General features: G+C 36.0%; 1 protein-coding gene across 9 annotated transcripts in view; it reads left to right on the top strand.

Annotated features, from left to right (window-relative positions):
• The window catches only part of MAGI2 (membrane associated guanylate kinase, WW and PDZ domain containing 2), a 1,294,930-nt gene that overhangs the window by 721,501 nt on the left and 546,871 nt on the right, over positions 1–26,558 (top strand). For all 9 annotated transcript variants that reach the window (XM_074340646.1, XM_074340647.1, XM_074340644.1 and 6 more), the window contains one exon: positions 25,395–25,514. In XM_074340646.1, the coding sequence (XP_074196747.1) occupies positions 25,395–25,514 (120 nt within the window). The remainder of the gene's footprint in view (positions 1–25,394; positions 25,515–26,558) is intronic.

The raw sequence follows: 26,558 nt of genomic DNA, 5'->3' as shown, positions 1-26,558 counted from the left end.
TTGTTGAATATGTCATTCGGTTAACATTTTTTTCAATTAAACCTTTTTATTTTGAGATATTTGTAGATGCCCATGCAGTTTTAAGAAGTGATACATGGGATCCCATTGACCCCATACCCAGTATTACAAAGATAACTTCTTGCAAAACGATAGTACAATATCATAATTAGGATAATGATACTGGCAGAGTCGAGATACAGACATTTCCTTCACCACAAAGATTGCTTTTGTAGCTACCACATTTCCCTCCCACCTACATCCCCTCCTTTATCCTTGACAACCAGTAAATCTGTTCTCTATTTCTATAATTTTGTCATTTCAAGAATGTTATATAAATGGAAATATGTAACCTTTTGAGGTCAACTTTTTTCATTCAGCGTAGTTCTCTGGTAATTGATTCAGTTTGTTTCATGTTTTAGTAGCTTGTTCCTTTTCATTGCTAATTAGTATCCCATGGTATGGATATACCACAGTTGATTTGACCATTCACTGTTGAAGGACAAACATCTGGGTTTTTCTAGTTTGGAACTATTACAAATAAAGCTGCTATAAATATTCAGGTGCAGGCTTTTGTGTGAACACAACTTTTCATTTCTGTAGGATAAATGCCTAGGATTGCAATTGTTGGGTTGTATGGTCGTTGTATGTTTAGTTTTTAAAGAAACTGTCAAATTATTTTCCAGAGTGGTTGTAGTACTATTTTACATCCCACCACCAATCTGTGGGTGAGTGATCCAGTTTTTCAACAGTTTCACCACAAGTTTCTTTTGTCACTATGTTTTATTTTAGCTATTGTGAGAGGTGAGTAGTAATATCTCATTGTGGTATGAATTTGCATATGTGTAATGGGTAACGATTTTCAACATCTTTTCATGTGCTCATTTGCCATTTTTACATCTTTTTTGGCAAAATATTTTTTCTGTTGAGTTTTGAGTTCTTTATTTTCCTAGGAGCTAGTCCTTTGTCAGATATGTGGTTTGCAAATATTTTCTCAGTCTGTACTTTGTCTTTTCTTGCTCTTAGCAGGGTCTTTCACAGAGTAAATGGTTCTAATTGTATGAAGTCTAGTTTATCACTTTTTCCTTCTATAGGTTGTGCTTTTGGTGCCAACTCTAAGAACTCTTTGGCCCTAGACCTCAAATATTTTCTTGTCTGTTTCCTTCTCAGGTTTATCGTTTCACATTTGATATTTAAGTCTATAATCCATTTTGAGTGAATTTTTATAAAATGTGTGAGGTTTAGGTTGAGGTCCAGTCTTCTTTATTTCCTATGGATGTCTTATTGCTCAAGCACCGTTTGTTGAAAAAGCTATTCTTCTTCCATTTAATTGTCTCTGCACCTGTGTCAAAAAATCAGTTGAGTATATTTGTGCTCCCTTTATTTTGCTTAAATCCCAATGCATATTGCAGTCTGTCTGTGGAAGGAGGGGCATTCCTACTGCTCGTTGCCTCCTGGGTGATGCAGCCCTGAAGGTCAGAGGTACCGTTTGTACTGTAAGGACAGCGCTATCTGTTTTTGTAGAAGTCAGGGCACTGGGCTGTACAGAAGCAAGGAGGGAAAAATGCAGTGTCTGCCCACTTCCTTTCAGGCAGGGGGTTTCTCCTCCTTGCTGAGGGTCATTGGGTTGTAGGTCACAAATTCAGCTCCTTTATGTCAACATTAGACTTCTTTCAGATTTTGGCAATAAGTTTTCCACCTGTCTTGGGTTTTTGTTCAAACCCATTGTTTTGTTCAAACAATGCTATGATTGTTTTGTTCAGTCTTTTCTGCTTGAAAGGGCAGTTTTATGGGTGTGGCTCGATAGAAGCTTTTTTTGGAGATGTTAAACCAGACACCTCTGAAACCACAAGTCCTGAATTCATTGTTTTAAATAACATTATATATTACATTTAAATCAGCATGTTTAGCATTTATGTGCAACTCAGTATAAACGGTTGTGGCAAAATAGAGAAAGGGAACAGTAGGAGAATAAATAAAAATGATATTAAAACCAAAATCCATACCCTCATTGTAGTTGTGACTCAAAATATATATGCGTGAACACATGTATATACAAATGTGAAGATTTACAAATGATTGCAAAGCAAAGCAGCAATAGGTGCACACTTAGTTTCCCAAAATGTGTTAACAAGAACTAGCGCCATGGGGTAGTCACATCTGTTGTGCAGGGGAAGTGGAGGTACCGAAATAGACTTGGGAAATGTTGGTGTAAATATATTTGAACAAGAATTTGGCTATAAACATTTTCAAAACTTTGAATTTACAAATTTATATTGTGGCTCTCCAGAAAATGCAATATCCTCCAAACCTATTTGATATGTACTTGCATAGAGCACATTGTAAGACCAGGTTTATTCAAGATATCAGATTGTGGGGTGCTGATATTATCTATTTATTTAACAATATTTAAGAATGTTGAATATGTGCCAGATATACTTTTAGAAAACTGAGAAATATGACCCCATTTAATCATCCTAATATTATGAGGATGGTGTTATGTTATGATAGTTTTACAGGTGAAGAAACTGAAGCACAGAAAGATTAAATAACTTTTCAAGGTCACCCAGATAATACATGATGTAGCCAGGATTTATACCCAGGCAGCCTGGCTCAAGAGTTCATGATGACTTTACTTCTACGATGGCATGCAAAGTAATCAATATTAAACTTAATGCTAGAGATTTGAAATAATTTTGGATAATTAAACTTTCTGGTTAACCAATTAGTTCTTTCTGGTTTTGACTTTGTTGCTAAGACACTATGTTTGCCTTCTCAGCTGAACAGTTTTTTGTAACTTTCGGGGTATCTTTGTGAGGAGCAATGTATGAATACATTAGCTAGTACTTCCTCATTTATTTTATAACTATTTATTGAACATACCCGTGCTAGATACTAGGGGCACAAAGACGAATAAAAAGGAAATTTTGACCTCAAAGTACTAAGAATCTGGTTAGGATAGACAAGAAATGGGGGAAGACTCAAAGACTGAGCTGGATTGTACGTTCTATATCTTTGACAATACTCCACTGAATAAATTTTTGTCAACTATTTGCTATCTAGACGTCAAACATGTGGTAAACAAAAATCTAGTTAACTGAGAATTTCAGTGAATCAATGACTAACACAACACCCATTTGCTAAGAGTGGAGCCAAATTCATGGTAGATATTTTATAGAATTCAACAGAATTGATGAATTTGGACAGATTTTTTAAAAAGGGCAGAGTATATCAGGGAATGGGAATTAAAAGAAATTAAAAGTAATCTGAGAAAAAATTGTTTGGTTGGTGCAATCAGTCCAAATTAAAGGATCAGTTGAGACTAGGGATCTGTAGGTGAAATTCAAATGGAAGGTCTTGGATGCTAACCTGCAGAGATATCTATTTGTTTGCCTGTTTCTTCCACTGGTTGAGGGTAGGAATTTCCCCATCAGCATAGAACAATGGATGGTTTATAAAACTGAGTAATTGTTGAAAGAGAAAGAGAGATTTTGTAAAGATAACTCAAAACTTGTATTAATATCTATAGTCACTATGAAATACAATTTTCTTAAGTACTCTTCATATAAAGAAGCGTATATATACACAAACTGCAAAAAGCACATTCTGATATTTCAGATGGTCCTTATTGATAAAATGTTTATCTAGTAGTGGTTAGTGTCTGCTCTAGTTATAGTACAGGTGTTCTTTTCTCTTTCAGGTTCTGAGCTCTTTGTTTTCTTCTCCTCTCTTACATTTCAGAGGAAGGCAGTGGACCAGGAAGCTGGAATATGTTCCATATATAAATTACCACTTTTAAAAGGATCGTCATACTGCATATATATTTCACCTTAAAAGTACACAAAACAATTATCACATTACCTTGATTATGGTGTTTCAGGACCTACCACTGCCTCATCATCATTTTATCCTAATTAAATATAGTAAATGTACATATTGAGTAAACATAATCTACGCCATTTTTAAGATAGAACCCCAACTCTTTGATATCTGTAATCATTGAAAGAATCATATTAATGGGAGTTACTCTTCTTCATTGGGTTTCGGATAACAACCCTTATATCTGTGAGTTCTTCTACCTTGCATAAGTAGACTGCAAAAGCAATGTGTATATTAATTAAGTACTCTGTGTTTGCAATTCCAGTTATATCGTCCTATAAGAATGCTTGCGTACATGCTTATGTCTGGGGGGGAGGGGTTATAAAATAATGAGGCTGCTTATTTTGTTAGCAAAAATAGCCTCTTTTGGGGTCATTTTTGTGACATTTCATCAATGTAAATATCAAAAGATAAAAGAACCTAGACTTCTGGTTGACTTTAAAGTCATTTTTTTCTGAAGTGTATTATAAATAGTATGTTTAAGAGGAAGTCATCTTTGGTTATACTTAAAATAACTCAGTACGCCCAGACTGTATTTAACAGAAAGGGAGTTAAAAACAAAGAACACAGAGTGTCTACAGTGGACTATCTGAAATAGAAGAGTGATGAATGTCCCGTGAGTCAGAATAACGTAGGCATTGAAGGAATTAGCAAGAAAAAGAAATATCTTATTTTGTTTCTATTACCTAAGTGAGCCAAGTGCAAAAGCAGAAAGTTTATATGTGTGTATATGTGTGTGCCTATCTATGTTTATTTTTTGTGTGTTGTTGCTTGAATTACCTAAAAGCAACTTAAAGTGTTCAACAAGAGTCTGGAGGGGCTGCGTCATCAGTCTGCATAACAGTAAAAATACTACCATTGGATCCAGACTACTTCAAAGCCTCATGGAGGAGCTATTTCCAGGATATGGAGTGATTGATTTGAAATAACATGATGTGAGAAAAACTACTAAGAATCTTAAAAGATGACAGAGTGTTTTTCAAGCTTCATGAACTATGATGAAGGTGCCACCTCAAGGACTCCTGAAAGCCTACTTGCAAGAGCTCCCTGGACCACCACTGAGAATGCATCTGTTTCCTGATTGTTTTTGAGTAGCTGCTTGGCAGTGTGAGGTGATACTATCTGGGTACAAAGAAACAAAGTGAATAGTGTGTGTACCGTGCTTGTTATCCAGACAACATCATGTCACCTCAAAAAGAATAATGCTTAGAGCTGAGTAGGATTTAATTTTATTTCAGTATACCTAGATTGGTTATATCTTTTCATTATGTTTGAAATGATTAAATAGCCAGCAGCAATTCTTAGTGAAGGGAGGACAAAGACGACTGTTGAATATCATTGTTGATTTGGAATGATAAAGATATATTTTCATTATAACTGCCCATAAAATAAATTTCTTAACAAAAACAACTTCCTCTCCCCCTGTTTACTACCCTGTAGGTACTTTTTTAAAGGCTCTTTCTCCTTTTACTATTGACTTAAGAGAAATTTCCAGGGAAAACCTCCTGATTCTGGAAGCCTATTTTGCCTGGTTTCAGTTCTTTTGGTTCCAGTTCTTTTTTTTACCCATTCCCATTGAAATGTTGCCTGGGACATTTGCCTTTGGAGAGCACTCCCACATATGGCTTTGGTTCTCACTTGTAGCCCAGATGCCTGTCTACCCCTTCCCTGAAATGGGAATTCAGACAATAGGAACCTTTTTTGTTGTTGTTATCGAGTTACTATATTAAGCCCATAAACACGAAGCCTTATCTTATTTTCCAGAATGGGCTCCCTGAGTCACTTTCCTTGTGCTGATACCCAGGCTCTCTCATGAAATAGTAGTAGTTACACCTGTTGATCAAAAGCCAAGCCCCTAAAGCAACAGAAATGGAGACATAGCGTGCAGGAAGACAGGAAATTTAACCCTTACTGAGTTACCCACTTACCTGCTACAATCAGAGTAAAGTCTCCCAGCTCTAAGTGGGTCTATAGATTAGCAGCATCAGCATCGCCTGAGAGCTCGTTAGACATGCACAACCTCAGGCCACGCCCAGATCTACTGATCAGGAACTGCATCTTAATGGCATCCTACGGAGACTCCTCTGCACATCAGAATGTGAGAAGCGTTGGGATAAAGCATTTAAAAATATTTTCTCATGTAATGCTCACAGCACTTTTACATGGTTGGCATTATTACGCCCATTCTACAAATGAGGACTACTAGGAATAGCGAGAATAAGTAATTTACTCCAGCCCAGAGGCTAACTAACCCCTTTTCTCTATACAGTGGTCCCCATCTGTAAGGCATTATGCTAATAACAAGAGTGATGACCATGCCAAAACACAGGACTTTATTAACGTAGGGATAATTTGACAGCTGGATAGTTTCCAATTGCTGTGACAAAAAAAAAAAAAAAAAAGTCAGTTACCCTTATAGCTAGTTGTAGTCACAAAGAAAAGAGTTTCATTATTTTTAGTCATACCTCTATTTTAAGCTAAATGGTATTAACTTCTTTAATTTGCAATCCAAAAAATTCATTTAGATTTTGATCTGAACAACTTTTAGCTGCTATCTCCACAAGCCAAATTCAGCCTCAGAGATTGAAATTTTGCCACGATAGATGTTCCAAAAAGGTGCCACTGAATCCAAAAGCAATTCCAAAAGTGGAATTGTAAAAGAAAATTTTACTTTAGTAGTACGTTGGAATTAGTGCACAGTCTCCTAAAATGTAAATACTAATTTTCATGTTCAACTTCTGTGGGGACAGAGCCAGGAGTGCAGTTTCCAGGCTCTCGGCCTCACATGGAAAGGTGCTGGCTCAGGTAGTAAATGGCCATCAACTGTGATTGGATGGCCATCAGCTGTGGCTAGTTGGCCATCAGCTGTAACCAGTGAGCCATTGGCCACTAATATCACTGCTGTGGCTACGCTAGCAGAAAATGGGGGCTAGCAAGAAGGTGGTGGCTGAGCCGGCAAGCGGCGGAGTGTGGATTGCGGATTGCGGAGAGGCGTATCGCAGCTAGCAAATGGGAGTCGGTCAGTTGGCAGAAAAGCGGACAGCAGGTCGCACGTCGTGTGAATCCAGCCTTCAGTGAGACTATAGTGATATGACTCCCTTACTTATGGCTCCGTGGATGTTCCTTTTTGGCCTCACCATATCCTGTGTTCTTGTGTGGGGAGCGGGAGCTGAGACCCCGCATGACACCCTGCATGACAACTTCTGAGAGTCTTATTTAAAAATCATATAAAAATACATTCTTTTTCTAAAAAGTGTCTCATTACCTTTTGATCACAACTCATACACTCCCAAGAAAAAGGACCAGGCGTGAAACAGTAGAGATTAATGTTTCTTTCAGCAAGTCATTGTTGGAAACAAAATGTGTCACTATCCAACAGACACCATGTTTAACAAGGCACTCAAGGTCAACAAATGTCAACCTGTCAGAATGTTCCAGCTAAAGGAAGCTAATCACCACGTTGGGGCTGACCTCACAGCCTATTACGTAGAATGTCTAAATATGTAAGAGAATGAGTTTGCCGAACTCTTGAAATCATAGGACTTGTCACCCACAGTAAAAATTATGTGGACCTGCCATGTGTCAAATTTCTATAGAAAAATATTATAGACTGATGTCAACAGACTTAAAACTACATAGCAAACAGAAGAGGCAAACATCAGGTTTCCTGGAAACAAAATAAATTTCACTATTTTCCTAAGTTTTCAGAATAGACAGGAATCAATCAGAAGTCAATTAAAGAATTCAACTTTGTAATGATAAACCAAATTACTGAGTATCTCCAGAGTTCAGTGATACACAACCCTGGTGGATGGACATTAAAGTCAACTGAGAAGCAACCACTGGATACTAAGCCCCAAATTTTTACTTAATTTATCTGAAATGGAGCCTCTGATTTTCTAAGCCCCCCGGGCGATTCTGATGTGCAGCCAGCTTTGAGAGCCCCTTCCTTGGTTGATGCTGAAATAAGTGAAGGACTAGTGAAAAGATAAGTGTCTGATATGATGTTGAAAGAAACTCTTGAGAATTGGCCATTTCAGGTTATAGCCATTGCATCTTTGGAGATAAGGCTGATGAAAGACATAGAATGAAAGCATGGAAATATGGAGACCTCTTCTTTTCCTACAACTCTAATGTACTGAGCATTTTCAATCAGTAATTGAAGACGGGGAAGAAATTATTTTATGTTTAGGTTTTTCTCTATTATAAGGGTTCTGCAGAGAACATACTTGCATGTACATATGAGGCTAGACAACTAAGTTTGCGAACTCATCCTAGAAAAAGTGCTACATACCTCATTGCTAAATATCACTACGGTCACCTTTGAAGTACTTTCCTTGGGAAGCTATGCACTGATGCCAGTGCCTAGTCCACCCTTAGAAGCAGTTTTGGAACTCTTTTACTGGAATGGCCATCAGAGCTGTCATATTACCCTTCATGTCCTGAATGTCATCAAAATGTTTTTCAATACTTCCTTTATCTTTGGGTAAAGAAAGAAGCCATTGGGGGCCAGATCAGGTGAGTAGGGAGTGTGTTCCCATACAGTTATTTGTTTACTGGCTGAAAACTCCCTCACAGACAGTGCTGTGTGAGCTGGTGCATTGTTGTGATGCAAGAGCCATGAATTGTCGGCAAAAAGTTCAGGTCGTCTAACTTTTTCATGCAGCCTTTTCACCACTTCCAAATAGTAACTTGGTTAACTGTTTGTCCAGCTGGTACAAATTCATAATGAATAATCCCTCTGATATCAGAAAAGGTTAGCAACATTGTGGCAACAAGTTCGTTAATTGTCCAACCTCATATTGCTGCATTTCATTTGCTAAAATATTGTGAGAATTTTTGTATGTTAGAACTATTAGTCTATAATTTTCTTTTCTTGTAATTTTGACTTTGTCTTGGTATTAAGCTAATATTGGTCCCATAAAGTGAATTGGGTATTATTGCCTCTTCTTCATTTTTTTTGAAGGTGTTTTTGTAGAAATATTATTTCTTCCTTAAATGTTTGGTAGAATTTACCAGCAAAGCTATCTAGCCCTGGAATTTTCTTTGAGGGATAGTTTTTAACTACAAACTCAAATACACACACACACACACACACACACACACACACTCACACATGTTGATATTTGTACTATTCAGGCTGTGTATGCTTAAATGTTGTTTGGTAGTGTCAGTTTGTCATTTCATCTACTTTGTCAAATTTGTTGGAATAAATTATCAATACTGTCTCATTAATAAGATTTTAATATCTGCTGAAACTTCTTTTACTTCTTTCATTGCTCATGTCAGTAATACGTGTTTTTTCTTATTTCTTAGATCAGTTTGGCTAGATTTATCAATTTGTTGATCTTCTCAAAGAACCAGCTGTTGGTTTCATTGTGTCTCTATTACATTTTCTTTATTTTATTGACTTCTACTCTGATCTTTATTATTCCCTTTCTTCTTCTTCTTACTTTGGGTTTAATTTGCTATTGGATGATGTCATGGAGAGGATGTGACTGCTGGTTGACCAGTAAGTTGGACTGGGCAATTGGAGACTCCTCACCTCCTCCCTGTCTTTGGAATATATATTCTGTCCCATATATTCTCAAATTGGGAGCCATTCAAGGACTTAGCGTCGAGCTAGTACTGTGTCTTTGAGACCATCTGGATGGTACAAGTGACCAAACCCAATTAAGTCCTCTACGTAAACTTCTAAGATTGTTGCAAGCAGGTGCGAAGAGCTACTCACCTTGTGATCCCCCAAGATAAGCCTCCCATGTAAATTCACTTGGTTATTAAACCTGCTACCTACCAACTGGAGTGGTTTGCCTTTTTCTTCCATGTCTCCTTGACCTATGTGTAGGGATCCAGTTTGCAAATCAACATTTGCTCTTCTTTTTCTAGTTCCAGAGGTCATTGATTTGAGCCCTTTCTTATTTTCTAACACAGATATTTTAGATTATAACTTTCTCTCTAATTTGTGTTTTATTACCATCTCACACATTTCCGTATGTTGTGTTTTCATTTTTAGTTTAATCAAAATAATTTCTAAATATCTTTTTTATTTCCTCCTTGACCTATATGGGCTTTGCATTATTTCGTGTGTTATTTAGTTTATAAGGCAGACTGCCCCAATTGGTAGGTGGCAGGTGTAATAACCAAGTGAATGTAGATATAAGGCTTATCTTTCTTTTATTGGTTACTAATTTAATTTAATTTTGGTCAGAAAACGTAATTCTTTGATTTGAACCATAGTAAAGTATTGAAACTTGTTCTATGACCCAGATATGGTCTCTCTTGAAAGTTTTTTCCATGTGCACTTAAAAAATGTGTATTATGCTGCTGTAAGGTGGAGTATTCTATAACTGTCAAATTAAGTTAGTAGATGTTCTTGTTCAGGTCTGTATCTTTACTGATTTTCTGCCTGCTTGTTCTATCAGTTATTGAAGGAGGGATGTTGAAATATATGAATATAATTGTGGAATTGTCAATTTCTCTTTGAAGTTCTGTTTTTGCTTCATGTATTTTGAATTTCTGTCACAGGTACATAAACATTTAAGATTGCTATGTCCTCTTGATGAATTGTCCCCTTTATTATTATGAAATGACCCTCTTTATCTCTGTTAATATTGTTTGCTCTGAAATCTTCATTTTCTGATGTTATTATAGCATGACTGCTTTCATTTAATCATAGTATGACATATGTTTCTCTATCCTTTTACTTTGAACTTTTTTTGTTGTATTTGAAATGTATTCCTTATAGGCAGCATATAGTTAGGGCTTTCTTTTTTATTCTATACTGATGATCTCTGTCTTGTAATTGTGTGTGTTTTCTAGAGGTTGCTTTAAGCTTTATAGTATACATTTTAAACGCACTATATGAGCCATCAAGTGATGTATCGTTTCACATATAGGAAGTTTATAATAGTACACTTCCATTCCCCTCCCCCAGCCTTTGTGCTATTGTAGTTATACCTTATAATTCACTGTATGTTATAAACCCCGTAATATATTATTATGTTTGCTTTAAACCATCTCTTTTAAAGCTATTTAAAAATATATTTTGTATTTACCATTTTCAGTATTATTTTGAAATAATTATTATACAGGTGGCTGCAGATATCTGTATCTTAATAATTTGAAGCCTCCTTGATGATGGAATAATTTTTAATATTATATATTAAATAAATAATTTATTTTTAAATTTTGTATTCAATGAATAAAATATTTGTTGAAATATTTTCAACAAATAAATATTTGTTGAAATTTCTACAAGTCACATTTCTATAACGTGATTTGTAAAAGGAAAATATGCTCGGAATAATTAAAACCTCATTCAACTCTTAGAATTTTGCAATTTCTCTATTTTGAGAAAATTGCTTTGTTTGCTGCTCAGAACTCTGTTGCATTTCTTTTAAATGCTTGTATCGTCCCAATTTTACAAGTTTGGGCTTTTCATTCCAAAAACAGCTCTTCTTTGTGTTCCCCAGCTACTTTCTTGATAATCCTGAGTTATCTTCCTGTGTATCCCTATCCTAACTCAGCAACGGGTTAGAGAATGGCTGACTTCCCCCTACTTCTCCATAGGATACTTGACTCCTGGTTTTATTATTCTTTCCAGGCACAATATTTAATCTGAATGTCCTCTGAATGGTGGCTTCCCACCGTGCCTTCCCTAAACACACTCTCCCACCACTCCCATCCATGTCAGAACACAATCTATATAGAACATTGCATGGATGGAAGTGGCGTTCCCTATTACTTAGAGCCTGGCCTCTGCAGCCCGGCTGACTCGGTTTGAATCCTGACTGTCACTTACCTGTCCTGTGACTGGGCAAGTTACTCAAGCTATAAAATGGGTAGAATGCTACCTACTTTATGAAGTTGTTAAGAGAAGAAAAAGAGCTAATATATGTAAAGTGCATAGCATAGTGCCTCACACAAGGTTAGACCTCAGTGAATATTAGCGCTTATTAATATTATTATTATTTACTCAAGGAAACCTCTCATACAATGCTTTACTTTGCTATATTCATCAGCCATGTCTTTTTCTTTTTCTAGTTGATAAACATCCATTCTCAAGCATCCCATATGTATTTGGACAAATGATAAATTAGTTTGAAAGAGTAGAATTGTCCAAAAATGTATTACTATTTTAAAAATTAGCATATTGTTTCAGCAAGAGAAAGCCCTCTCGCTAAGTTATTTTTAATATTTTCTTGTAATACAATGAAGGATCAAATATCTGGAATTGCCTAACCTAAGAGGATTCTTTTTCTTTGTCTTATGTTCATCTACTGTGCTGGTTTTACAGAGGGATGGTCCTAAATTTAAAACTAATATGCATGTGTATATTTTTTCTATACAACTTTATCATGTAATTGTTCATCTTCATATCAGATAACAAATTTCTTATCAAACATAAAATGTGAATGTGGCAGTCACTTTCTCTTACAAATAACATGTAGCTTGATTCTCATGGTAGATATACAGCATACATATGGGGTAGTACAGGTGTAACATAATACATCTTACATTTGAAGTTCAGAGGCACTTAGAGCCTCAATAGTTCATTCTGTATTAAATGTCTGCTGAATTCCATAGGCTGCAGAAGCATTGCTGATGTCATTCCACCCCAAAGTGGCAGCAAGGCCAATGTGATATCATCATTTACCACACAAAAACACAATGCCTTCAATACAAGACCTAGGTAATGGAGAAGCTCGTTACTTTTTAATTACAGGAATAGATGTGTTTCTACTGTTGGAGCAACACAAAAACAAAAACCAAAAGTCAAAACCCAATGTAAGTCCCCTTGCAAGTATGAGTTCAAGTTATGTAGTTCAAAGATTATTTAAAGACAGTCTGTCATGCTTCTTGAGATCCAAATATCTACATACTCCTTTCTCAGAGATTGTGTTCCCTTTTTTGTTTCTGTGTATTAGAAATCTATCTGGTTAGCTGTGTTTTAAGATGTTTTCAAAGGGAAAATGGACATGTATGGGATATGTGCACTTAATATTGGCCTCACCATCAGAAACAGTCAGACATCTCTCTGTGTTGAGGTGGTGCACTCCAATGGCAGCGTTCAAGTTGCGTTTTGATGGTTTACGAGTACAAGCCTAGGGACAAGAGCACTGGGACACAGGCATCAAAAAACCTAATGCAGGGTGGTGTTTAGAAAACTACTGCTTTCAGATCAAAGCCTGCCCATTGCCTGTGACTAAAGTCTTATTGGAAAACAGCCATGCCCATTTGTTCACGTATTGTCTGTGCTGCTTACTCCTCCAATGACAGAGCTCAGTAGTTGCCACAGAGAGGGAATGGCTGGCAAAGCCTACATAACATATTCTCTGATCCTTTTAGAAAAAGTTGGAAGACACCCTAGCCCACCATAACAGTGGGAGTTTAAATGTTTGGGGAGATAAAGAGCTACTTAACTTTGTTCCAGGATGTTACAGTACATACACTGTTGATTTTGATAAGATTCATAAATGCCCTGCAGTCTAGTTTGGCCACCATTTGCCTTTCCAGTTTTCTCACATGCCCAACTCTTCAGCCTCTTCTTCCAGAGGAGAGTACTTAATATGTTGGGTTTGAAAGCCAGGTGACTATCATCACTCTGGCAGGTATTAGCTCTCCAGCCACTCTTGCTACTTCAGGGAGGTTCTGAGTCAGCTGCTGGACTGATGGTGAGCTCATCATTTTTGTCCTTTGTCTTAACTAATCCCGGCAGGTAACTTTATTTTTTCATTCTCTATAAAGGAGGTAAGGATTTATCTTTTTTGAAAACTACAGATATTTCCTCCAAAGCATCTAGTATTTATTTATTTATGTTATTTATTTGTTTTAATTTTATTGGGGAATTTTGGGTAACAGTGTGTTTCTCCAGGGCCCATCAGCTCCAAGTCGTTGTCCTTCAATCTAGTTGTGGAGGGCGCAGCTCAGCTCCAAGTCCAGTTGCCATTTTCAATCTTAGTTGCAGGAGGCACAGCCCACCATCCCATGCAGGAATTGAACCATCAACCTTGTTGTTGAGAGCTCGCGTTCTAACTAACTGAGCCATCCAGCTGCCCCTCTAATATTTATTTTGATAATTCACTATTACCTCAATATTTAGTGCCAGAAGTGCCTTTATTATCATTTTTTTGAAGTTCCCTTAAAAATTTTCTTTTTGTACTTTTAATTCATAAAACTTTTCTTAATCTCTCTTGATAATTGCAGTTTTTGAAACACTGATCTGAGAGGCTATAGAGCCAAATGTGTTTATTACCATATGGTTTTACTCTGATATTTTCATGTGAAAAATATCCAACAAAAGTCACAAATGCATAGCTGGCAGCTCACAGTGCTCATTCCTCTACTCTGCATCACTTTTAATTTGCTGTCTAATCAAGTAGGGAACACAGTGACCTGGAAAAAAGATCAGAGGGTCCTGGGGTTTATGATAATTGCATAGAAACTGAATCCTACTTCTCTTCAAACGGAAAGGGTCATATACTCATAGATCTAGGCTATGGGGATATTGGTTGCATGTCTGATGTTTAAGTCTTAAAAAGGTAGAAATAGTATTCCGTAGGCTCCCCCCCTTTTTAAACCTTCAGAGGCATATAATTGTCTGCTGGGTGAAAAACATCTAGGTACTCGTACTTGTGTTTCTTTTTTCTTGGAATGCTGATTATTTTATTTGATCAAGTCAGCTTCTCTTTTTCCCTTCAGTTTCTTCAAGAGGAGTCAGGCCATAGAACTCAACATTTAATGGCTGGCCCACCATCACTGTGGTCTGAGTGGAGAGAATTGCCCCCAAACATAAGCAGATTTTTTTCTTTTTTTTACACGACTGCCACTGATAGGGAGTTTGGAATTAAGGGCCTGTCAACTGTGGCTGAATATGTTTCTGCTGTAATATTCCCCAATTCTGTGATGTTTTTCCAAATTAGAAAGTTGAGCTGTGAATTTCTGTTCTGTTTTCAATGAACAAGAAATAGTGTGATAAACCATCATCTAATACAATGAGTGTTGTGAATATAAGATATACCAGATACACAGAGGATTCTCTAACTCCAGACTTTTGACAGGAATGAAAGCCCCTCTCCCAGGGCACCTAGTGGGTGCCCATTAATATTTCCTCCTATCTTCCTTCCCTTCTTCTTTCCTTCCCTCCATGACAATTTGATGTGCGTATACTTGAAAACTTCAATAAGTACAAGTTGATCACTCAAATAGTGATTTCTGCCATATAATCTGACAAACATTAAAATCAAATCCTTGAATAATTGTCTTACCTTCATTTGGATTTTCTGATATTCTGTAGGCTCTGTGTTCTATGATCTTCCCTGTGCATTTCAGAATATAGAATACCATAGAGACATATGGTGATACTAAAAGTTAATGTCATTGCAAGACCCTAATGGAGATAAAATGATAAAGTTATGACCCACTAAATCTTCTATGTAATAAAGGTCAAAGATAGAGTGTCTCCACATTGCTCAGAGGCCTGGTGGTATCTGTGCAGTTTAGTTCTGGCCCAGATTAATTTTACATAAGGAGAATATATAAAAGCATCAAACTAAATATATATTGTTTCTATAAAAAGTCACTAATCTTTCCTTTCTTTTAACTCCGTATGTAATCTTGAAACATTATCTGTTAAATAATAAATTAGGGAATCAAAACCTCTTTTTATTAATCCTATAGACTGCCAGATATAGAACATATCTAAATTAAATATTGAAGAATTAAAATAAAAAGTGCAAAACTGAGTTAATTGGTAACAGATGGGTCATTCATCTTCTTCCATTCTCTTAAAAAATTCAGGAAATTAATAATAAATTCAAGAATCTTGAGATTGTGGTTTGCTAGCCTATTTTATCAGTAAGAGTGCAATGTTTCTTTATCCTGAAGTTAGGTTTATTATATATTGTGAGAATGGATCAAAAAGCCAATAATATAGCTATCTAGGAATCTGATTGTACTTGAGTGAGTCATTTTATCTAAACATGTCCTTGTATCAATGAGCAGTGGATTATTGGACTGTGAATTTTGATGAGGAAAGTAATTTGTTCAGCTAAAGTTTCCTCAGCAATCTGATAGGCAGCGGAGGCGGACTTGAGTGTGAAGGAATGGATACGATTTTGGTTACTGGTTCTTTGTCACCAAAGTAGGGGTGATTCAAATTCAAATGCTGTTGCAGTTATGAAATTGAATACTTTGCCTTAGCTTTTCTTCAATGTGTGGGCACTTGTGTGTCAGTGGTCAATGATGTCTTGGTACCATCAGTAATTAAGCATGATCAGTTAATGTAGAGAAGGCTTAAAACTGAGAGTGTATAATCACATGTCAACTTCAAAAATGATCACCCCAAACATTGCCTCTCTTTTTTACTCAGTATCATCGCTTTTGAATTTAAGTGACAAAGGTCGATAAAATAAGCTTTGAATTTTGAATGACATTTCTCACATCTACCCTTTGTTTTTTCCAGTGTTTATGCCAGGGACATAATTGTGTAAGTGAAATCTTGGAATTGATCAAAGGATATGTTTGTCTAAATAATTTGTTCCAATAGAGAGCTTTATGTGTACTAATTCTGTAATTCATGCTGCCCATCCCCTGATGTAGTCTGATTAGTATAGTTGTAGGCAAATGTAATTTAACATTTAGTGAATCAGATACCTTGGTACAGGGAAGTGAGATGCTTTTTTTTTCCTTGATTGTAGGAGATCCACATATTTTTCATTTGTGTCTTCTATTATTTGAATCTACATCTACAATAATTTATTTTCTCAATGCAAGAGATCTTCTGCATTAGACTTGTTTTTCTCTTGCCATCTCATCATTTATTACTCCTCGTGAGCTATATTCAAGCCTCCTGTATCTGCCAGAATTTAGGCCGTACTGTTGTACACATAGAACCAAAGTAGTTCATATTACTTCAAATAAGAAGGAAAGTTGTAAGCTAACATAGATGGAAATTGGTCCATTATTTTCCAAATCCAGTTACTTCTGAGAAAACTATGGAAAAGCAGTGTGTAGTAGCTTAAGAAAGCACTGTGGTGATCCAAATTACCTTTCGGGACTCTTTCTCCTATGCACCAAGTAATAAAGAAGAGCTATTTCCCCTTGAGAAAAATGCCAAGGTCACAAACTACATACTTGGAGTCATTTTAGTTAAATTAATGATTAAATTTAACACTGCTTTTAGTTTGTGTTTCCTGAGATCTGAGTGAGATTAGAATAGTGATTCTCAAATTACAGTCCCTGGACCAGCAGCATCAACGTCACTGGGGAACTTGTTAGAAACGCAAATTCTCAAGCCCCAACCCAAGATTTGCTGAATCAGAAACTCTGAGCATGACACCCAGCAATGTATGTTTAACAAGTCCTTTATGTGATTCTGACGCATCCTACCTTTTAAGAACCACTCCTTTGGGTATGATGCTGCCTCAATCCAAACTGTTACAAGATGTGAAACAGCAATTGGTGCCATATGGGACATAAGTCTGAACATTTATAAACAGAGATATTCAAGGAGAGAGTTTTATCTTCAAAAACTTCTCTGTATCTGAAACATACATAGCATTATTAGTATATGTCAATGCAGCTTAAACTATAACTGACAGTACATGCTTTTAGGGGATAAGAGAGTTTTGAAATAATGACTGAGATTTAGAGCAATGCACTGTTAAAAAATAAGTCAAATTTACTACTGGTGTTTTATAGTCAAAGTAGGTTTGTCAAATCATCAATGTTTTATAAACCATACATAATGTTTTATTAAGGCTGTAAATAATTTTTATACTTAGTAGGTGATTAATTGAGTCGAATTTCAGGTTTTACTTTCTAACCTTAACCCATCCCACCCCATTAGTTGATACGAAATCCATAAAGCTAGCATTGCTTTATAATTTGTCTATCACATGGGATTCAATGACCCAAACTGTATTATTTGCTTTGCTTACTTTAGCTCTATTAATAAAATTATACTTCTGGATTTTATATGATTGAAAATGAATGTAATAAAACCCACTGCCTAGGCTGATTATGTAAAACTTGATTAGAGGCATTGACCAAGGAATCTCCTGACTGTTTTTATTTGAAGCACACACACAAATCTGGTGATGATCACACTTGCTAATAATATGTAAGTGACAAACTAAAGAAGTATCTTCAGGAATCTAAGAGTAAGTTAATTAAAGGTCAAATTTAGAGGAAGTCACTGTAGCTGTCAATATTTATTTTCTCCAGCTTGCAGTTGAGAAACACGAGGAATAAAGAGAGAATATATTCAGAAGCATGCATACAAAAAGAATTCAGTTTCTCAGGTTCTCACATAGGACCCATCTGCTTAGAACACGTTGACTATTAACAATTAGTTTACTTCGGCAAATATGTATTTTGTGCCTGCAATGCAGTGGGTACTATAGAACTTTCAGCAGCACATCAACATAGATCACAATAGATGACTGCACTGCCCACCATGTAGGACGGAATACTTTCCTGTAAGTCAGTGACTGTTTTTTAAGCATTTTTCTAAAATTAGGAAGTATCAGAAGACTGAGGGGAAATGTGTTTCAGAATTATTCACCCCAAATGTCATACTCTTTTCTTCCTAAGTCAAAAGGAGCAATGTTCCTTCATTTAAAAAGTAGAATAAAAAATTCCACTGGCACCCTCAGTTGTCATGGTAACAAAATGACAAGTGGCCTTCATGCGCTTTCACTGTGTATCAATAATAAGCTAACCATTTGGGAGCAAATTCATTCTCTTCAGACAGGTCTTTTGAGCAGAAGTACTGTATTCTTTCATTAACTCATGAAGGAGGTGTCATTCATGCACTACTTAATTTAGCAATTATTTAATAAGTTGTTTTTTTAAAGAAATAAAGCAATAGGAGATAAAGCAAAGACTTAATTTAGTAACATTTCCTCCATTTCTGTTCTATTTAGTCTTCCTTTGGAAGAGTGGTCTGGAAGACATAAAGATTGAAATATATAAACCATAGTTTGGATAATAAAATTTATTGGACTTTTCTAAACACCACTTAGGAAAGTCCCAACCAAATATAAAAGAACAATAAAAGAAGGTGAGCTTCAACTCTAGTTACATGATGAATCATCTATATTTCCTCTTATTCTCCCTAACTTTCACCCTATTCCTAATTCTGAATGATTACTTGTTATTATTGCTGAGTCTTACTCTATTGTCCCCTCTCTATTCATGATCTTATGAATTGGAAAAGTGACTATAATTATTTAAACATAAAACAAATGTAATTAAGGAAATTCAGCTGAACTATTTCTCCAATCTAGATATTAATTACCTTTACTGAAGTATTGCCATTGTACAGCACTTCATTATATTTCAGATTATTTGACTTATTTTTAGAATCCTATTTCTTTCCAAAGAGGTCTTCATAGATCACCAATTGCTTTCTCCTTCTGCCAATTGCTTTCTCTTTCCGGTGCCAGTTGACTTAACACAAACTAATATATTTTCTTCCTGGACACATAGATCTAAAATTATGCTTTCTGACTTATGTTGTTGAAGGTCCTGTGCATGTAGGTAAAATGAGATGACCCATTAAGCAGGTTTTATGAGGACTTTTACACTTTTCATATGATTCAGAAAATGCTAAAAATTTCTTGCCACCTAGTCCATAGGCTCTCCTGGTCTTAAACATCTGTCTTACAAAACACAAAGGACCCTCATAAGTACAAATGATTGTGTTCCACATTTTAGTATGTAATCAAAAGAAATGGACTTATCTCTCAACTTGTATTTCTTTATACCCAGGCAATCTGTGTCTTTGAGCACAATAATTGTTTTTCTTTTTAAGAAGTGTTAGACTAGGGGTGTCCGGTTAGTTCAGTTAGTTAGAGCGTGGTGCTCTTAGTAACAAGGTTGCCTGTTCAATCCCCACATGGGCCACTGTGAGCTGCAGCCTCCACAAGTAGATTGAAACAACTACTTGACTTGGAAATGATGGGTCCCTGAAAAATACACTTAAATAAATAAAAATTTTAAAAATAAGTGTTAGCCTAAATAAAATTAATTTAAAACTGATTATAATAGATTCTAAAAACAAGATGCCATCAACAATGTTTGTTAGAATTGTATTATTTTTAGTAGTTCTATTAAGATTACTAAAGAGGAATGAAGCAAGAGGAAATGAAGCCATAGTTGTTCATGCTTTTACTTTTATAATACCATTTCATATATATTATTTACCTCATTGCATGATAAGAAAATTGGTGATCAACTAAATGATATTTTAAGCCAGGACCACACACCTAAATTGTAAAACAAAAGAGAATACTGATGTTCTGAATTTCAATTCTAAGAACCTTTCTGCCATACCATTCTTTCACTTTCTTCCTTTAAAAATGAGGGATTTTATATATGTGTGTGCAGGTACATCCGTTGTTAGAACCCACCATGTACTATCATATTTATCAATCCTATGAAAATAATCTTGAAAGTTCAAAAATGCCTGCGTTCTGTATCAATGTATAAACCAATTGACCTTAGCTAGAACAAACAGTATGTGAAATAAGTGATGTTTCTCTTCAGGAATTTCGTGATTCTTTAAACTATAAACAGACACTGTGTGGCTCTCCTGTTTCCTCCCAGAGGCCTCTAGCCAAGTTGTGATTCAGCCTTGGGAAGCCTGCAGCCCACAAATATTGTAGTTGTGTTTCCCTTCAGGTCCTTGCAATCTCTCTTCTCTTCAAACATTTGTTCTTATTGTCTAAGCTAACAGCTAATAATCTAAGTAACTGACCCACTAAATAGTCCATAGGTGCTAGTGATTTCATTTATGGTCATTTAATAGGATTTAATTCTTTGCAGCATGCTTTATAACTTACTTTTTAATTTTATTCTCTGTCTCTCCCCTTTGAGGGAAGGGATCCTATTCTGTATTATTCAAGCCCCTTGAATAGTGCCTAGCACATAGTAAGTGCTCAATTAATATTTATGACAAAAATTGGTGGGGAAAAAATCTGTTCATGATGCCATCACTGTTCTTCCAGACAACAATTCTTTTTGAGTCCTTAATATGTTCCAGACATTGTCTTTAGTTCCTTATGTCGATTTCTCATTTGTTCTTCAAATCAACCCTTTAAAGATGCTCCTAGTATTATTTCTATTTTACAAATAAGAAAACTAGAGCCTATAAAGGTGAAAAACCTTCCTCAAGGTAATTCTAATAGCAAATAGCAGAGTTCCAAAAGCCCAAGCTGTTTGATTCCGTGGCTCCCATTCTTATCTACTATAGTCTACATATGTTTTAAAGATAGTTTATGTTTTGTCTAAACCAAAGAAGAATTCTATGACAGAAAGTTTATGCTTAAAAAGAAAGGAGAGTGACACATGGCAGGCTAGAAAGAAAAATATTTCTTAAGCAGGAAATTCTTAAATTATGTCCTCTCCAATGTTTCATTGAGACAAATTTATCTAATGAGACGCTACCACCTGGCATACCACGAGAGTTGCCTTTTATTGTCAGTAATAGAATATGAGCTTTTTCTGACTCTTTTGAATTCTCAGTGTTTTCCTCTCCTTACCTTTTTTCAGCTAAGTCCTTTGACTAGACTGGGTAGATGAGCCCTTGGGAGAAGGTGTGGTCAGCCTTACCAGAGCTAATCAGGGAATGCAGTGATAGACTCAGGGGGAGGCTGGCACACCCGTCACATAGCCATGGCCTGGTCTAGGAGGGCAGTATTTTGAACAGAAATAGAAAAGAAAGGAAGGATGACATTGTGGAATTACAGGGCATAGAATTTGCTAAATATCTGGAGATGAAATAAAAGAATGAGGAAGACTTTATATGTGACTCTGAGGGAATGTTTCAAAGCATCCGTGACTGGAAGAATGGTGGTGTAAATTAACAGAGGAGCAGGAGGGAGAAAATATGTTTTCATTATGGTATTTTCCTGAAATTCCAAGTCCAATTTGCCAGCTGTAAGGGTAGAATAAAGAAATTTTCAGACATGCAAAGTCTCAAAAATGTAACTCCTATGCAACCTTTGACAGAAAGTTTCTAACAGATGTGCTGTGCGGAAGTGAGGGAAGAGGCCACAACAGGAGACATGGGATCTGGGAAAGATGGGGTACAACACAGGGAACAGGGTAAGTGAGTCCCCAAGATGATGGCAGAAGGTGATCCCAGGATGGCAGCCGTGTGGTAGGACAACATAGTCGACATTGGAGCCTATCAAAAGGCTCCAGGAGAGATTTCTTCAATAGGATAAACTTGATGAAATATCAAATATACTTGTATATTTTGAGAGGACATTTATGCAGTGATGAGAGTTAATTGAGTTATTGATTAATATATTGAAAAAATTAAATCTCTAGAATAAACAAAAAGTTATACAAGCAAGTAAAATTAGTACACTACAAGGTTCAGATGGTAATAGATTTACATAGGATTATTATTGTAAACATAAATAGTAATCTAAACACATGTTTGCTCTATTGGGGAAATAGGCTGAGGAAAGAAAGAGAAAGTGGTGGGCAGAACTGTAGGCAAAAAAAAGCTAAATCCTTATTTTTTATGCCAAGAAATTAAGAAATAATGACTACAGTAAAAAACAAGAGACATCATAAATAAATTATTTAAAGATATGGAAGTAAAGCTAAAGAATCAATCAAAAGAGGTGAAAGTGTTTGCCTCTGGATAAAGGAAAAGGTTTGTGTGTGGAGGGAGGGTGATGATAGTCTGTCTTTGTTTGTTTTTTAATAACAAACCTTGTAGAATTGTAGAATCTTTAAAATATCTATATATGTACCTTTTATAAAAACTAAAAATTAAACTTTGAAGAAGGCAGAGGAGAAAGGATTTGTCTTAGCGAGATGGATGGATGATTTCAACTAAGGGTGAAGATAATATAGATAAGGGAGGCAGAAATTAGAAAACTTTAGGGAATTTGATTTGAAATTATCTCTTACTTTACCTAAAAGAGAATAAGCTCATATCCTTTACTGAAAGTCAAAGCATCTGAGTCCGTGACACAGAGGGAAGAAGACTCATAAAAAAGGATTGCCAAGCATCAGTAGAATCAAACTGACATTAGATAATCTGAATTCATAGGGTACATCGACAGTGAAAGTTCATGGTTTTCTGTAGCAACTGCAGTCTATGAATGACATAGCCAATAGTGAACTTGGGGGCTTAGTAAGAGTTGGGAAATTGTGAAGGTGAACAGAAGGAAAGAAAAGATTCTAGGTTGTTCCCAATTGCTTAGTAATTAGGCAAATGACGCCAAATTAGGGGAACATCAGGGAAGCTAGGAGAGATCAAGAGACTGGAGGTTGTAATTAGAAAGAACAGAATGAGAAAGAGTATGCAAGAGCGATGCCAGAGATAGTAATTACAGCATTTGAGATGGTAGTGTAGAACATCTTCAAGCAACAAGGAAATAGACGAGGTCCCCAGTCCAAATAAGCAGCCACCATCAAGCAGGTCAACAGCAAGAGCCCCTGGAAGTCTGCATCTCCATGCAAAAGTCAGTCACATTGGCCTGAGGTAAAAGGTGGGGACCAAAAACCACCCATTGAACCAAACGGTCCTCCCCAAAGAATGCAACCATGCATGCGTACCAGCGAGTAATTCCAGTCAAGTCAACAGCCCTGGAAATTGTCCTCAAGTATATTGTCCAGTGTTTACATTGTGCTAGGAATGCATTACCACCCTGCAAGCGGTTAATTAATCAAAGCCTGTATCTTCTGAAATACACAGATAAAGAAGGAAAATTGAAATTTTATTATGTGATTTTTCTTAATGATGTGTGTTCTAAACAAACAGAAAAGCAAATGGATTGCCCAAAACCATGATAATGTGCTTTTAATTCACAATGGTTATGCACGTAAAAGTCAGGATATTAAAAGAAGGTTCTCATAGAAACATTAATTTGACAACATTATGCATACTCAGTGTAGGAGGTTTATATTTTACAGCATAAAAGCAGCAGGAAATATTATAAACTGTGACTCAGTTAAACAAAATAAAATAAGAAACTCAGGGGAAAATCATTAAACATGATTATGGAAAAAAATTGTTTTGCAACCCCCAAAAGAAGGGTTGTAATATATTATTTTAGAAAATAATGCCTTCAAACCTTAAAAAATGTTTTCAATGAAAATTATTTATTTTACCAGAAGTTAACTTCCCTAGCACATTGTATACTCTGACATTAGTTTATGCCCCCTATTGCAGTTCAGATTTGATCCCACTACTCTGAAAGGAGAACTGACTGGCTACTTTTATGGCTAGTTGATAAAGATTTTGGAGAGTGAAAACAAAATTTAAGTGTTTGAATACTTTTTGTTTAGCATATAGAGAATATGGAGGAGATTTTCTATATGAAGAAACCTGCCAACGTACTATTACTTTGCTTATATATTTGCCCTCTGTATATTTCTGCATACTAGTTGCATGTATGTATTATGTAAATTGCAATCTGACCATGCAAAATGCCTGATGTAAGTAGCATAGAAAAAGAAACAAAGAAACTTTGGGAATGTTTAGGGAAGCAAGTGTACCAGAAAAAAACCCACAGCCTTTAATATGTCTCTGTTTTGGTTCCCACCTCACCACAAGGCAGCAGGTCTGGTAGCCTGAGTCTTCCAGCCACAGGCTGATATTTCTGTGACCCTGGCCACAGAAGCCCCATTCATTCTAGGGGTGACACAGGAAACAGGAGTGGTATGTCCCTGCAGCAGCCTCTGGAGAATGTCACCTCTCAATTCAGTGAGAATTAAAGGAAATAATGAGGCAAGGAAAGAAGGAAAGGAGGAAGGAAGGTAGGAAGGAAGGAAGGAAGGAAGGAAGGAAGGAAGGAAGGAAGGAAGGAAGGAAGGAAGGAAGGAAGGAAGGAAGCAAAGAAAGAAGGAAGGAAGGAAAGAAGCTATATATGAGCATTATAATATTAACTCAATTATAATTATTACTCAATTCCATTATTCTTTAATTTGATTTTAAGTATTGTAATGATTTTGGGATCCTGTAGGTAAATATAAGTTAGGATCTGGTACAAAATTAACAAATGAAAACCAACAGTTCCACCTCTTTTAAAGGAGCCGATCATGAAAATATACAAATAAATCGACATTTTGCTAACATTTTTATTTGCCATTGTATTTTATGTCATAGCAAAGCACTCTGTAGAACAATAGATTCATTCATGAATATGAGATAGTATGGAAATTCCTGAGCTAGCAAACGCCTGGCTCAGTATTCAAACCACCTCTTCAAAAAGAGCACAATGGTCTACATTTTTCACAGAAAAATCTATGCAGCCACATTCCCCAGCAATGAACTCTTTATAAGCTTGAGGACGAAAAATGCTTTGTATATTTACTTTCTCTTTACCCCCACTCACTCTTTTCTATTAACAAACAGAAGGACAAATGCCAACTACCAACCAGCAGGATGTACAATCAAGTATAATTGAATATTCAGAAGCATGATGGTATTTCTAAAGTTCAACAAATCACTTAGAGTCTTACTTTTGTTTTTAATTTTCCTTATTCAGGCACCACAAGGCCACATAAGGAGGGTGAGGTCCCAGGAGTGGACTATATTTTCATCACCGTTGAAGATTTCATGGAATTGGAGAAAAGTGGTGCTCTCCTAGAAAGCGGGACTTATGAAGGTAAGCGCAGCTCTACTGCTAAATCTGTTCCTTGTTTCATCACATTTTCTTCTTTGATTGAAATGCATTAGGGCACCAATGTGCTACAGGTTTTGGTTGGTTTGAGAGCTCTAACAGGGTCATTTTAGAAACATTATTTCTTAAGGAAATGTTGAAAAACATCTGGATTAATTCTACTGTTAAGATGGCAAGAGGAATGCGTCTGCATATACCCACTGAAATGTCCTTGTGATTGCCTCCTGAGGCTATGCTGTGATCTTCTAGATGAATTATCTTCATCTCTAGGGAGCATCCAAAAGACCACAGGGCTTGAGTTCCAGTGTTGTCATTATCTCTGTCTGGTTTTCTTCAGTTACTTCACTTCACTGGGAGGCCTTTATTTGCCTCCCAGGCAAAATGATGGTGATAGAATAGGAAAATAGGATCCGTGGGTGAACTCCAAATCTCTAGCACAATAGCAAGTCTCCTCGTATGCCCGAGTCCAACACGAACAGCAAATGAACCTAAAACCTTGAATGTGGGCAGTTGATTTCCATGGAATGAGCACTGTCACATGAGCCACAATCTGCCTTCTTACTTACCCACTATAAATATTAAGCAACCTGGTGAGTATCTCTGAATCTCAGTAGTCTTAGCTATAAAAGGAGGATGATAGCATTGAAAAACACAAATAATGACACGTTGATATGATCACATTTATAGGTTTCAGTAAAATCTACGTGTTTATGTCTAATGAAATTATACATGTAATGAAGTTATATATTTGTGTATATGTAATGAGATTTTAAATAATATGACAAAAAACAGTAAAATGTAATATTTTTATTTTATATTCACAGTTATTATATGGGTAAACTATATTTATATGTATTATTATTAAGTCCAAAGATGAATCTAGCTTTACTGAACTGCAATTAATAGTGAGTGATATTAAAAATGAAACACATAACATATACACCATCAAATATCTTAACAAATAAGCTGGATTTGTTAACAGTTTGGCTGCCTACTTCCTCCTGCATTTACTTGCGGATGTCAGTGGAC

Source organism: Rhinolophus sinicus, linkage group LG09, assembly GCF_036562045.2.
Source record: "Rhinolophus sinicus isolate RSC01 linkage group LG09, ASM3656204v1, whole genome shotgun sequence".
In the NCBI taxonomy this organism is placed as follows: Eukaryota; Metazoa; Chordata; class Mammalia; order Chiroptera; family Rhinolophidae; genus Rhinolophus; species Rhinolophus sinicus.
Note: the sequence above shows the minus strand (reverse complement) of the source record. Positions and strands in the feature narration are given on the sequence as shown.